Raw genomic sequence first — 13,385 nt, 5'->3', positions numbered from 1 at the left:
AAACTTGTTAAAATCTTTCATCATGCATTGAAGGCTCTGAAGAGTATTCCTCAAAGAATGTCATAATGAGGATGGTCATGCTACTGGGTATTTTGTTCTTCGTCCTGATATGGCTGGAATGTGTGGTCATAGGCTGAATTCATCCAGGTTGCCTGGATCTGCAGCTCTATCAATACTATCATCTCTTTCATCTTTTGGCTCTTGATAATTCACTCTGGTTAGTATCAGGCCCCTAGCTGTATTCAAAAGAGCCTCATCTTTAGAGTTTGCAGGAATAAGGGTTGGAAAATACTCCTACCAACTAAATAAACACACAGAATATCTGCTTACCCCATTAGCTCAGCACAAGTAGCAGGCAATCCCCAGAAGTGTGTGTTACAGTCAAGCAGTATGAACAATTTTAAAGAGAACACAACATCATAAAATTCTCAAACCAATTTAGAAAAATAGAGAAAATTGTAATGTGTAAAAACACACCATGATTATAATAATAGGTTTAAAGGCACCTGAGATACGTTTTTTTAAGTTTAAAGGCAAAAAGTGGCAAGAAATGTAGAGCACCAATGAAAAGCAGCAGTTTGCAGTGAGCTGGGCCCTTTGTGCAATTACGCCTGACTGCAATGGTGCGAAGGTCAGATATATTAAGTGAGTTGTCCAGTCAAAGGTTTTACGACTTGGACCATTATGTATCAAAGCATTTCCCCATAGGCACATAAGGGGTATTACCCTATGATACATCAGGCAGGCCCCATGTCTACAACGGCTGGGAAAGTTATTTCTGGTCATTCATGCAGTCATAGCTCCTAGGTGCAGGCTTCTGGGGACCAAGTCTTTACCCTGTCAGGTCTCCTACAGGGTGAAGTGCTTGGTGGTCAGCTGGGATTTGTTGAAGTCAAGAGTTTATCTGTTTTCTGGGCTTCTAGATCAATCACTTGACCCAGAGAGAGAAGTTCTATTCCTTGGCTGCCAGCAGGGGTAAGGCTTTCTTCTTTGGATGGAGATGTCCAGGGTCCAGAAATATTCTGAGGAGATGCTGATTGAGGTGTAAGATTTACTTTATGTACCAGCTAATGATAAGAGAAATTCTACCGACCAATCCTTCTCACAGTCCCTCAAACTCCGGTTTGCAGCACTTCCTCATTGATTTACTGTAAAATTACTCAGGAGAACTGGATGGCAGAAACCGATGCAACTAGGAAGGCCTGTCTTTAGCTCATTAGCTACTTACCTATTTAGATAAGCACTCCTCCCATCTGGCAAAGGAAAAGAAGTTTCCATCTCCTACTATGACTTTAGTCAGGATGTCTAAGAGGGTCCTTGGAATCTCCACTTCTAAAGAGGCAATGCTAATGCTGCTCTTTGTTCTTCCAACTGTTCCTGTCCACTTTCAGATAGCTAACCTCTGCTAATTGGTCAACAGTTAACACTCATTTGCTCTTCCGGGGCTCAGAGTCCAGCTACTGTCATCTGAGCCAGAGTTATTAACCATCCCTGTCAAGGATGTGAATTTCAACTTTGGAGGTGTGATGAGTGGCAGAGGGCGTTCTAAGTCAGTTCTGGCTCATGCAGAGTAAAGTAAATTTTTACCATTTCAAGTTCACCTGTACATCCCATTTTAAAAAATACGCAGAAATTAACTTAGAAGCATTTTCACATAACTTCTATAAGTGGCGATAGGAAATAAAGATTTTAATCAGATCTAACTCTACTATATACTTACGTTTTTAATGGATATAGATCTAACTCTATTGAGGAAAAAGCCTGTCAAGGCCTACACATTGAAGCAACTTTAAGGTTTTATTTCACTATGAAAATACACTAACTCTAATGTGCAAGTGTAACTTAATTTTATATATAAGGACCCTGACCTGACGTCTTGCAAGGCACACTTTAGGAGTGATATTTGAATATGTAGGCACGGTTTACCTACATTGCAAAGCACATTTCCCGGTCTTGTGTCACTGCAGTGCATTAAGACTGGAATCCAGCCAGAGCACAGTGGTGCTCCTAGCAGGCATATATTTCTGTCCTGTATGTGGGTGGTGTAAATACATACTGCAAGCCACATATGACTAACTTCCACGCCATTTGAATTTTCTGTGCTGTCTGGTTCTACAGGATAGTCAAATAGACCAACTGGGTGAAAACAATGTTACCACTACCAGAGCATATATACTGTGGCATGGATTAGAAGTCACAGATAAAGGGAGTATAAGACTATACAGCAAGCATGCATTGACTTTAGTTTAGCCAGCACCTCAGACATTGGGTTGACTGACTTGCCTGGCGTCTAGAAAGACTTTTAGGGCTCCCCATACTTTGAGGATAGGTCCTCAACTAACTATTCTGAGTCAAAGGCCTTATCGTACTGCAAGAGGGACTTCTTAGGTTCTTACATGATAACCGAATGACAAGAGTCATCCTCTGAAGATGGTGGATCGTCAGGTCTGGTTGTTTTGGAGAAACCTCAGATGACGTTCTCGTAATTATTTAAGGTTTCTCAAGAGTCTTCAAATCTTAAAGGTGGAGGCCTTTTTAGGTAAGCTCCTTGTGGAGACTTTCCACATAATCCTCTTTTTCAAACAGGTGGGGCAGGCACAGAGGAGGGTCATATTTAGACATTTCTACAGGCAATTAATCCCACTAAAATCAAGATCTAAAGATCATAGATGCCAAAAAGGGAGGGAGAAATTTAGTGAAATCTGAAATTCACTGTCTAAAATAAGTCAGACTAGAGCTCTGGTAGGACACCCTTTCACACAATAGTAGCAGAAAATCTGGGGTACGGTGGCCTGTGGCGGAGGAAGGTTTTTCTGGGTGCTGGAAGCAGACTGGCTGTAGCTTGCAGCGTTTTCTTGCAGGTTGCTTCATTACTGAAGTAACATTGCTTATAGCCCTCTCTTACATGATGCTGCTATTTGAAGATTACTGAGGAACTCCCAACTCGGAGGAGGTAATTATTATAGCATGTGACTCTATGAAAGATCCAAACCTGAAGATTACACTGGCTCCAATTACATACCCTCATCATCTTCAAGAGCAGCTGAATCATACAGAAGGTCACCATGAATGGAACCCACATCTTTCTGGATAACAAACTAGCCATCATGGCAAATTCTTAGAGGACAGCAGTGAAAACTTTACTTGGGTGGAGATGAAAATATAAAAAAATATGCACACAAGAAAAAAAAATAGCATGAAACGGACCTCTTTGTTTACATACATAAGACCCGCAGCAACATCACAACCAGAGCTGGTAGAACCCTACTTCTGTTCATGACAATACTATAAAGTCACACTGTCATATAGCACTACACGTACAAAATTCCATTCTCTTTTAGGACCACAGTAAATCCCCTCTTCTTCAGACAGTAAACAATCATAAACGCTCATCTTGGCTAGCGGCCACATACAAGCTGCAGGACCCTAACCTAGATTTACAATCATTCATTTACACATTTGGATTCTTATTAGGAGTTCGACTAACTTTTGCACTGCCATGGTGTTTGCACACTGCTGTGCCAAACCTTCCAAAAGTTGGTTTTAAGTTGTACAAATACACGTAACTCTTTAGTCTTAGCATCCTGATTTTCTCTACCATGTGATAGCTTTTTTAAAATAGAGTATAGGTTTGAACCTCCACTTCAGTGGGTAGTGAGGTGCAACTGCTCACATGGCTGCCTTTGTTGCTGATGGGGCTATTGAGGAATTAGAACCTTCTGCCAATTACGTGTTGTAGGAGAGAAGGATGTTTTCCTCCTGTGACTCAACATCCACTGTACGTACCCATAATCTTTGTCGGGAATGAGTAGAGTTTAGTAGTCAGACCTGAAGAGTTTCTCTATGTAGCAAATCTCTGGAGTCCAAGGAGATGCTATGCCAAATGTTCATCAAAACTGGCCCAAATATTTTCTTTTGCCGCTGGGATAATGTATGGTGATTGAGGTTTTTAACAATGGCAAAATTACCTCCAAACCCATGGATGTTAGTGCCTTAAAGTCACAGGCTTCGTTCAAAGCTGCACCAAGTCTGAGGGGGTGCTGGCGTGTCTCAGGGTCAAAACTATCAGAATCAACAAGCCCAAAGGTGCAGGTTCCACCCTTGTGATGTGGTTTAGATGGTAACAGAGGTCCAGAAAATATCCAGTATGGCAGCCGGCATGCTTCGTCCAGGAGCAGGACCATTTAGATGAGCAAGATGATGGTTTCTCCTACCTATGATGCTTTGCATTTTTCTTTCTGGAGTGGGATGATCTTTCAGCAACCTATTTCCTACCATGGATCTACCTGAAGCTTAATGCTTCAATAGCTTGGCCTTCAGCTCTCTGACACCCTTTTAGTGCATCAATAAACAGGCTTTCAAGACAAGGGTTTCTTGCCTGGAGCAAAGACAGCACATTCAGATATTGTGTGGAACTGACAAAGACATTTCTTGGAGCTTCTGAGACCGTGTTTAACCCTAAAATTTTAGGGGGAGACATTTACCTTAGTGGCGGCAGAAAGCTGAAACAATGAGAAAAGAGCTAGCTATACATTGATGATGTGCAGAAAAATAGGAAAACACAACATCATGTTGGCTGGCACCTTATATAACTTGATGTCTTTCAAATCCTGGCCAGCAGATTGGCAGTTGAGGGCGCATTGGTATCACCTGGCAGTGCTGGAGAGCTGATACTGTGGGGAAAGTTTCCAGATACAGTCTAGTGCCTGGAGGATACTCATAAGGAGAGAAATCAGCAGGTAGAAATTCCCGACAGATACACCTGCTACAGTCTCCATCAGAATTACAGAATATTTCATAGTGAGGGCCTATCATGTTGAGGGCCTATCATGTCTAATAAACAAACGAACATTTAAGACGATTTTTGTTTACAAAATCCAAAATTATCATTGCACATTGCTATAATACCAACAAAAAAAAAAGTTATAAGTTTTACAAACTTCAGACTCTGACCCAAAAGGCCATTTAAAGAACTACAGGTTACTCTAGGAGGGAGAAAAAGATTAAAAGCTTTTCTATTAAAAGAGGGGTAGGCGTGAATGGGGACAGAGGGCTTTGTTAAAAAACATGCAACAAAATAAATGGAAATAAAAAGGGATCACAAATCAAGTTAAAATTAAAAATATTTAAGAACACACTAGCTTTCATTTAGTAAATATTGTTCTACAATATCCATTTACTAAATCTGGTGAGCACAGGACACGAAAAGTGCACAAAAGACCCTTACCTTAAGGGTGCCATTCTTTGAGTTCAGCTGCTGTTCAAGCTGCGAGATCTGGCTCGCTGAACTCTCACGAAGTTTGGTTAAGCTTGCCTGAAGCCTCTGCACATCTTCCACAAGCTGGGCAATTTCACGCTCCTTTGCGGAAAGTTCAACTTCCAAGCCAGAACGGGTCATCACCTCTGAAGATTTCTCCTAAAAAGAAGGGGAAAAAGAATTGTGCTTTTTTTATTACTAATCCTCATTAGAGTAATAAGCATGAAATTGTCTTGTCAACATGTACATTTTTTTATGGCAACGTAAAGTAAGATGTCCATCACCGAGCAGAGCTTAGAGTTGGGCACCCTCCGCATGTATTCTTTGCTCCCATTAAGTATAAAAATTCGTCAGTTCTCTGCCTGCAAGACGCAGGCAGGGAGAGTCTCTTCAGCTCTCACTTGGGCGGAAGCAATGATATCTTCCCTCCCCGTGCTCTGGCAGGTAGGTAACGAGTGTCCTGGGGGATGGGTGGCTCATGCCTCCTTCCCCATTCAAAAATGAGGAGGGCCCCAAGGATGGGGTCCCCGTGGCCGTAGTTGGCTCGGGGAGAGAGCAGCACACACTTCTCCCCATCTTAAAAAAATTGCAGGCCCCAGGGGTTGGCACCCCGGGCGAAATTCGGTTTTGGGAGGGGGGACTCATGCTACCCTCCTCATTCCAATAAACTGGGGCTCCCGGTGGGATGGGGAATCTGAAACTGAAATCATCTCAGGGAGGTGTCCATACCTCCCCCTCCACATAAATGGAATGATGGGGCTGTGGTCCCTGGGACCTATACCCCAAAAATAAATATCTCATCAACCACCGTAACCGTAACCTAGTCCTCTAGGGGGGTGTAGTAATAGGGTAAGTTAGTAGAGTGTAGAATGTGTATATTGTAGAATTAGAATGCTTAGAATATTCCTATCTCTGGTTGCTGTAACAGAATGTTGATGTGGCAGAGGAGGGGAAGCAGCAGTTGTGCTGACACTTGTTCACCAAGCTGTGCGAGACTGCCAATAAGGATGAAGTTTACAACCTACATATTCCTGCGTGTTTTTTGGCAATGAGTGGGGGCAATCTCGTGAACCCACGATTTCTTTGGGCAAGCATGCCAAGAGGGAACTGCAGGATATGTTCCTGTTTCAACAGTGTTGGTGTTTAAGAAAATTAAACGAGGAAGAAATTCACTGCAACATCTTTGTGCGCAACGTGGTAAGCGCTTTAAACTTCAAAATAAAAAAAAGCGTACTCGCATGAGGGTTCATCAAGATTTGGCTGGAAGCATTTTTACATAGTCATAGGCCGGCAACTGCCACTGCGTGAAGATCTTGAATTTTGAAAGCCAATGGACTGTTAGCGGGAGCTGTGCTTGCCGCAAGCCTGGTTTCTCTTGATTCAGTCTTCGGCGTGTGACGTTTATTCTTAAGGACGTGCCCGCAACGCTAGTGTGTTATCTCACTAACGCGGGGATGTCACCATGTGGTTCATGACCCCAACGTGACTCCATTTTTTAGGTCTCGCCTATTACTCCTGCAAGGGTTAATAGACGAGAGTCTTGAGGGCAAACCAAGGTCTGAAACCTTCGCGGATTTCAGACAGTTCGTGTGGTGCAATGGTGCGGAACGCGCGTACACATCAAAGCCATCAGCCTCCCTCCCATAGGCAGCTCGGCCTCAGGCATTCACCCCAGCGCGCGCTCGGCCTCACTTCTCCTCCCCCCTAATTACATCCCTGCAGTTTTTTCACTTCTTTCACGGCCGAGAGGCCGTGCTTCAAAGGAATCCGCTCCCCCGCCCTCTTCTTTAAGTAAAAGCTTCTTTCGGCGCTTTTTGTTGTTCTGTTGCATCTGTGGATTCACTATCGTGGTCTTTTTTTTTTGTTGCGACTCGACGTGCCCCGCTCCCTTGCTCACCCGCCCCCCCCCCTCCGCCACGCCGAGAGCTTGTTTATCTTCCGTCTTCTCTTTCCCTCCCACCCTCCCTCCATGTCTCTCGCATTTTCTCTTTCTCGCCAATGCTTGTTTCCGTAAACCTTCCAGTGTGCGAGTCATGGCTGAAGACCTACTCACTCTTTCCGCAGCTCAAGGCTCCTTTACTACTGTTGCTGCGCAAAACCGGACGTTTTAGCGTTATCATTTTTAAGATTTACACGCTATTCACGCTATCCACGCCAGAGATAACTTCTGCAATTCAGTAAGGAGAGCGTGCTGGTGGCGGCTTAATGGTGTCAGCCCTGTCTCCAGTTCATTTCGCAGCTGCTGACTTTTTTTTTGTTGCGACTCGACGTGCCCCGCTCCCCTGCCCCCCCACCACGCAATGCCGAGAGCTTGTTGCTCTTCCGTCTTCTCTTTCCCTCCCACTCTCCCTCCATGTCTCTCGCATTTTCTCTTTCTCGCCAATGCTTGTTTCCATAAACCTTCCAGTGTGCAAGTCATGGCTGAAGACCTACTCACTCTTTCCGTAGCTCAAGGCTCCTTTACTACTGTTGCTGCGCAAAACCTAACGTTTTAGCGGTATAATTCTTAAGCTTTACACGCTATCCACGCCAAAGATAACTTCTGCAATTCAGTAAGGCGAGCGTGCTGGTGGCAGCTTAATGGTGTCAGCCCTGTCTCCAGTTCATTTCGCAGCCGCTCTTTTTTTTTTTGTTGCGACTCGACGTGCCCCGCTCCCCTGCCCCCCACCCCCGCCACGCAATGCCGAGAGCTTGTTGCTCTTCCGTCTTCTCTTTCCCTCCCACTCTCCCTCCATGTCTCTCGCATTTTCTCTTTCTTGCCAATGCTTGTTTCCGTAAACCTTCCAGTGTTCGAATCATGGCTTAAGACCTACTCACTTACTGATGTATTGTGGGAGTGATGGTGATTAAGGAGATTGTCTTTCTGAACATTTGGAAGATGATGTAAATGTCAATTGGTCCTTAAGTTCGGTCGGACGTAGAACTATTGGTAGTTGGTGTCTGTCACTTAATTAGAAAAATAAGGAGTGGTCTAATTGTGCCATATTACGGTTGCCTAGGAAATCACTCACATCGGAGACACGCTTGTTCTAAAAAACAAGGAAGGATGTTTATTTAGTGCCCTTGCTGCATAGTCAATAGTACACGCTATTCACGCTATCCACGCCAGAGATAACTTCTGCAAATCAGTAAGGCGAGCGTGCTGGTGGTGGCTTAATGGTGTCAGCCCAGGGACTTGCAGTGTTCAATTTTCAAAAGGCTACTTAAATGTAAATTGGCTGTAGTTAAGGCACATGTCTGCAAAGCTTACACGTGCTGAAAGTTGCTTGCAACTGCTTCTGTTTTTAACACATTTAAGACTTTAGAAAACAATTATAAATGGTAGCAGGGTGACATCTTGAAACCACGCCTGGCACTCTCACATAAAACAAGCTGCATGTGACCCAGTCATGGAGCAGACACCCATAGAGGTTATTAGTATGAGTATAACGAACCAGACCTTTTTAGTATTACATTATTAGCAATTGCGAGGTATAGTTGTCCAGTACAGTTCTATGCGCTAAGCTTCTCGGATATCATAACCATACATGTTTCAACAGATGACTAGTGTGTCAGCATTTATCCGTTATATATCCCGTTCCATGTATGCTTCTTTTGCTTGAATTCAGATACATTTTACTATGTTTCTGAAATCAATCCACTGATGTATAAGTGCTCTTTGAAATCAAGGTCACAGTATGAGACCAGATCGGTTGCGATTGTTGTAGAGGTTTCCAAGTGCATGCAACAGCTTTCCAGCAGTAGACCCAAAAACGCTACACACAACTATAAGGGCTGTACGCGATGGGAGCGATTTTAAGTTCGAGCTATTTCGTGTTTCATATTTTATGCGCTCTCTCTCTCGCAATCATATCTATATCCCTCCATCCCCTGCAGTCTTCGGCATAGATGCTAGAACGGTGACGTTTCTCATTATTAGTCTTTATTCCTTGACTTTAAGTATGTTTTCGGACAGCCTTTGTTAGTGACACAATAGTGAAGCAAAAGTTTCTTAACTTATCCCTGGTGACTTTTGGCAGATTCGATCTTCTGGGTTTGTTTTATCTGTGTTAGGATGCATATGTTTGGCAGTGGCTTTTTTTCATAGTTTGGTATTTTGCAAGCATTTACAAGCCTTCAAGTTTGTTCCAGGTGACTTGTAACGTTCTAGCATCTTGTTGCCTGTCTCCCAGTGCACTGGGCATGGATTCTTGATGGTTTGGTCGAATTTCCTGGCCAATTCCATTTAATCCTTGGGGTTTCTGGTGGTAGAATTCTGTGGGGGTAATCGGTCAGTTGCCAAACATATCATTAACTTAAAGTGGTCCATTGCTTATTGTTGTTATTGCTTATTGGTTGCCTTGTCAATCTAATTTTCTTGCCACTTATTTTAGTGTGTGTGGTCTTTCCTTCCTTCTCATGTTTGTCCCGTCTCTCGAGAAAAAACATTACTGTGCCCTTATTCAGAACCTTGTTGTCTCTTCCTGCTCTTTCTTTTCTGTCTCTGGACATCTCGTGTATCCCTCTGTCACCATCCTCTCTTTATTTCTCAGTTGATCCCATACCCCGCTGCCGTTTACGTCTCTCCATTCCTCAGACCATCTCTTTAATCTCCCCGTTAACCTTTCAGTCACTCAATGTCTCTTTCTTTCTTCGTCTCCTTCTTACTCTCCTAGGCAATGTATTCTGTCCCAGCACTGTGTATCCTTATTTCAAACCCGTCTCTCTCGCACACCTGCCCTTCCCCAGACCATCCTTTTTATGCCTTTCATTCTTTTAAATCTCTTAGATCCTCTCATGTGGCCAATCCCACCTGCCTCTCCTAAGCCACCCTTCCTAACCCTCCCCCTACCTGCCCCTCTTACACACCTCTCCTAACCCTCCCCACCTGTCTCTCTTACACATCTCTCCTAACCCTCCCCCGCCTACCACTCTAAAACATCTGTCCTAATCCTCCCTGTCTGCCTCTTACACCATCTCTCCTAACCCTCCCCGCCTACCACTCTAAAACATCTCTCCTAACCCTCCCTGTCTGCCTCTTACACCATCTCTCCTAACCCTCCCCCGCCTGCCTCGCTTACACCATCTCTCCTAACCCTCCCCCGCCTGCCTCGCTTACACCATCTCTCCTCACCCTCCCCCGCCTGCCTCGCTTACACCATCTCTCCTCACTCTCCCTGTCTGCCTCTTACACCATCTCTCCTAACCCTTCTCCGCCTGCCTCGCTTACACCATCTCTCCTAGCTACCTACGCCTGCCTTTCTTACACATCTCTCCTCACCCTCCCGTCTGCCTCTTACACATCTCTCCTAACCCTCCCCATCGCCCTCACTCTATCGCCCTCACTCTATCTATCGCCCTCACTCTATCTATCGCCCTCACTCTATCTATCGCCCTCACTCTATCTATCGCCCTCACTCTATCTATCGCCCTCACTCTATCTATCGCCCTCACTCTATCTATCGCCCTCACTCTATCTATCGCCCTCACTCTATCTATCGCCCTCACTCTATCTATCGCCCTCACTCTATCTATCGCCCTCACTCTATCTATCGCCCTCACTCTATCTATCGCCCTCACTCTATCTATCGCCCTCACTCTATCTATCGCCCTCACTCTATCTATCGCCCTCACTCTATCTATCGCCCTCACTCTATCTATCGCCCTCACTCACTCTATCGCCCTCACTCACTCTATCGCCCTCACTCTATCGCCCTCACTCTATCGCCCTCACTCTATCGCCCTCACTCTATCGCCCTCACTCTATCGCCCTCACTCTATCGCCCTCACTCTATCGCCCTCACTCTATCGCCCTCACTCTATCGCCCTCACTCTATCGCCCTCACTCTATCGCCCTCACTCTATCGCCCTCACTCTATCGCCCTCACTCTATCGCCCTCACTCTATCGCCCTCACTCTATCGCCCTCACTCTATCGCCCTCACTCTATCGCCCTCACTCTATCGCCCTCACTCTATCGCCCTCACTCTATCGCCCTCACTCTATCGCCCTCACTCTATCGCCCTCACTCTATCGCCCTCACTCTACCGCCCTCACTCTATCGCCCTCACTCTATCGCCCTCACTCTATCGCCCTCACTCTATCGCCCTCACTCTATCGCCCTCACTCTATCGCCCTCACTCTATCGCCCTCACTCTATCGCCCTCACTCTATCTGTCTATCTATCTCACTCACTCTATCTGTCTATCTATCTCACTCACTCTATCGCCATCACTATCTATCTATCTATCGCCTGCCCTCTATCTATCTATCGCCTGCCCTCTATCTATCTATCGCCCTCCCTCTATCTATCTATCGCCCTCCCTCTATCTATCGCATCACCACAGCATCACTCAGCACCACCACAGAATCACTCAGGGGCACCCCAACATCACTATGCGCTACCACAGCATCACTGAACGCCACAGCATCACTCGTCACCACCACAACATCACTCAGCGCCACCACAGCATCAATCTGTGCAACCATTCAACAACAACTGGTTCAAATATGTTCTCTCAATGTTTCAAGCTTTATTACAAATGTCACAAAAAGATGTTGATATTTCACTTCTGTTCTTGGATTTATCACAATAAAATACAGTGAACATAATCTTCACAAAAGTTATTTACAAAAGTTTAAGCTATTGCCATTATAAATTACAATTACTTTTATTTAAGTATTAATTATTTAAACAAAATTTAAAAGCCATTGTTATTTGTAATATCGATGCATCTAAGTCATGTAAATACAACACGCATTGCATTACAAATGCTATAGGTGTCACATTTGCGAAAGTTAAAACTATTGGCATTGTAAATGACAAAGCTATTAATTCAGCTATTTTCAAAACCAACTCATAAATAGAAAATTTGTCATTTACAATACCAATATCTCAAACTTTCCTAATGCGAGACCTATTGCATTGCACATGCTTGTTTTTTCAGAGCGTGCCACATTTGTGCAGTGTCCCTGAGGATCACTTCTAGCCAGCCCTCTGTGCTGGATGTCAATCCAACGTTGACCAGGGAAAAAGGCAGTTTACGGAACCTATGTACAAGAGAGGATGGCGCTCTGCAATATATTCAAAATAATAATGCAAGCTGCCACTTAGGAGTGCACCTGCCCTAAATTACAAAACACTACTCTTCACTTACTCTTGCTGCAGCCCCAGCTCCCAGTAATAAAAGCATTGGCAAAGACAATAGGTCTCCGTTGTGCCAGAGCTATTGGCTTTGTCAATGTCTTTTAGCCATATTGCATAGCAGCAAGGCTGAAAGTCATGGAAAAAAGCACTATGATGCGGCCAACTTACTTCTGCACATTAAAACCATCTTGTTCACCTTTATCACATTCATACATGCCAATATTTTAAAAGTGAAAAGGGGGAGATTTTGAAAAGAATAATTGGGGAATGTAGTTCACCAACTTACATATAAGCAGAGGCATTTTAGGCACGAGACGGATACAACAAATTATTTTTGGCTTCAAAACCAGGAGACATCCACCTGAATTGTGTCTGTTGTCATATATGCCTTTATTATTCACCTCAAATGTGTTGCACGTTATGCGTAAGGGAAACTCTGGCTGATTGAAGCCTCATACAGAAAGCAAATTCCCGACTTTAGACGTTGTGTGTAACAGGGCAACAAAAAGCTCACTGGTAAGAACACTTCAGTCCTGCTTAGTAGCAACTTGCTTTTATGCTCATCCATAACTAGTTTATTTGCATACATCCCCTTCCAGTTTACCTCTTGCTGCCTCTACTATTCGCCCAAAGCAGAGCACCTTAAGCTGGCATGCTTTCCAAACATTCAGACCTTTGCATTACCCATTCTGCGATAGAATGCGTGCTCGGTCACGATGATGGGCCTGGGAAACATTCCGTGATTTTGGCCAAATCCCCCAATCTCCCCTTGCTTAAAAACTGACTGTGACTCCATGTCATGTAACTGATGCTAATCTAAAGCGCTCCTCCGATTCAGGCTTGCACTATATAAAAGTGCAAAAACAGAAACAAACAAATATCAGAGGCAAATCTTGTCAAACACAGAAACTATTAACTGCTCCCTGTTGCGCATATATTGGTCACGATTGTAACTGAAACCATTTTAAAGATTTTTTAGCACTACAACCACCTGATGTTAGTT

The 13,385-nt window shown here is 44.2% G+C and overlaps 1 protein-coding gene across 4 annotated transcripts in view; it reads right to left on the bottom strand.

Annotated features, from left to right (window-relative positions):
* Positions 1-13,385, bottom strand: part of CUX1 (cut like homeobox 1) — a 1,380,044-nt gene that overhangs the window by 764,121 nt on the left and 602,538 nt on the right. For all 4 annotated transcript variants that reach the window (XM_078679377.1, XM_078679375.1, XM_078679376.1 and 1 more), the window contains exon 11: positions 5,228-5,416. In XM_078679377.1, coding sequence (XP_078535503.1) covers positions 5,228-5,416 — 189 coding nt within the window. The remainder of the gene's footprint in view (positions 1-5,227; positions 5,417-13,385) is intronic.

This window comes from Lissotriton helveticus, chromosome 3_1 (genome assembly GCF_964261635.1).
Source record: "Lissotriton helveticus chromosome 3_1, aLisHel1.1, whole genome shotgun sequence".
Taxonomy (NCBI): Eukaryota; Metazoa; Chordata; class Amphibia; order Caudata; family Salamandridae; genus Lissotriton; species Lissotriton helveticus.
The sequence above is the reverse complement of the archived record's forward strand: the minus strand, read 5'-3'. Positions and strand labels throughout refer to the sequence as shown.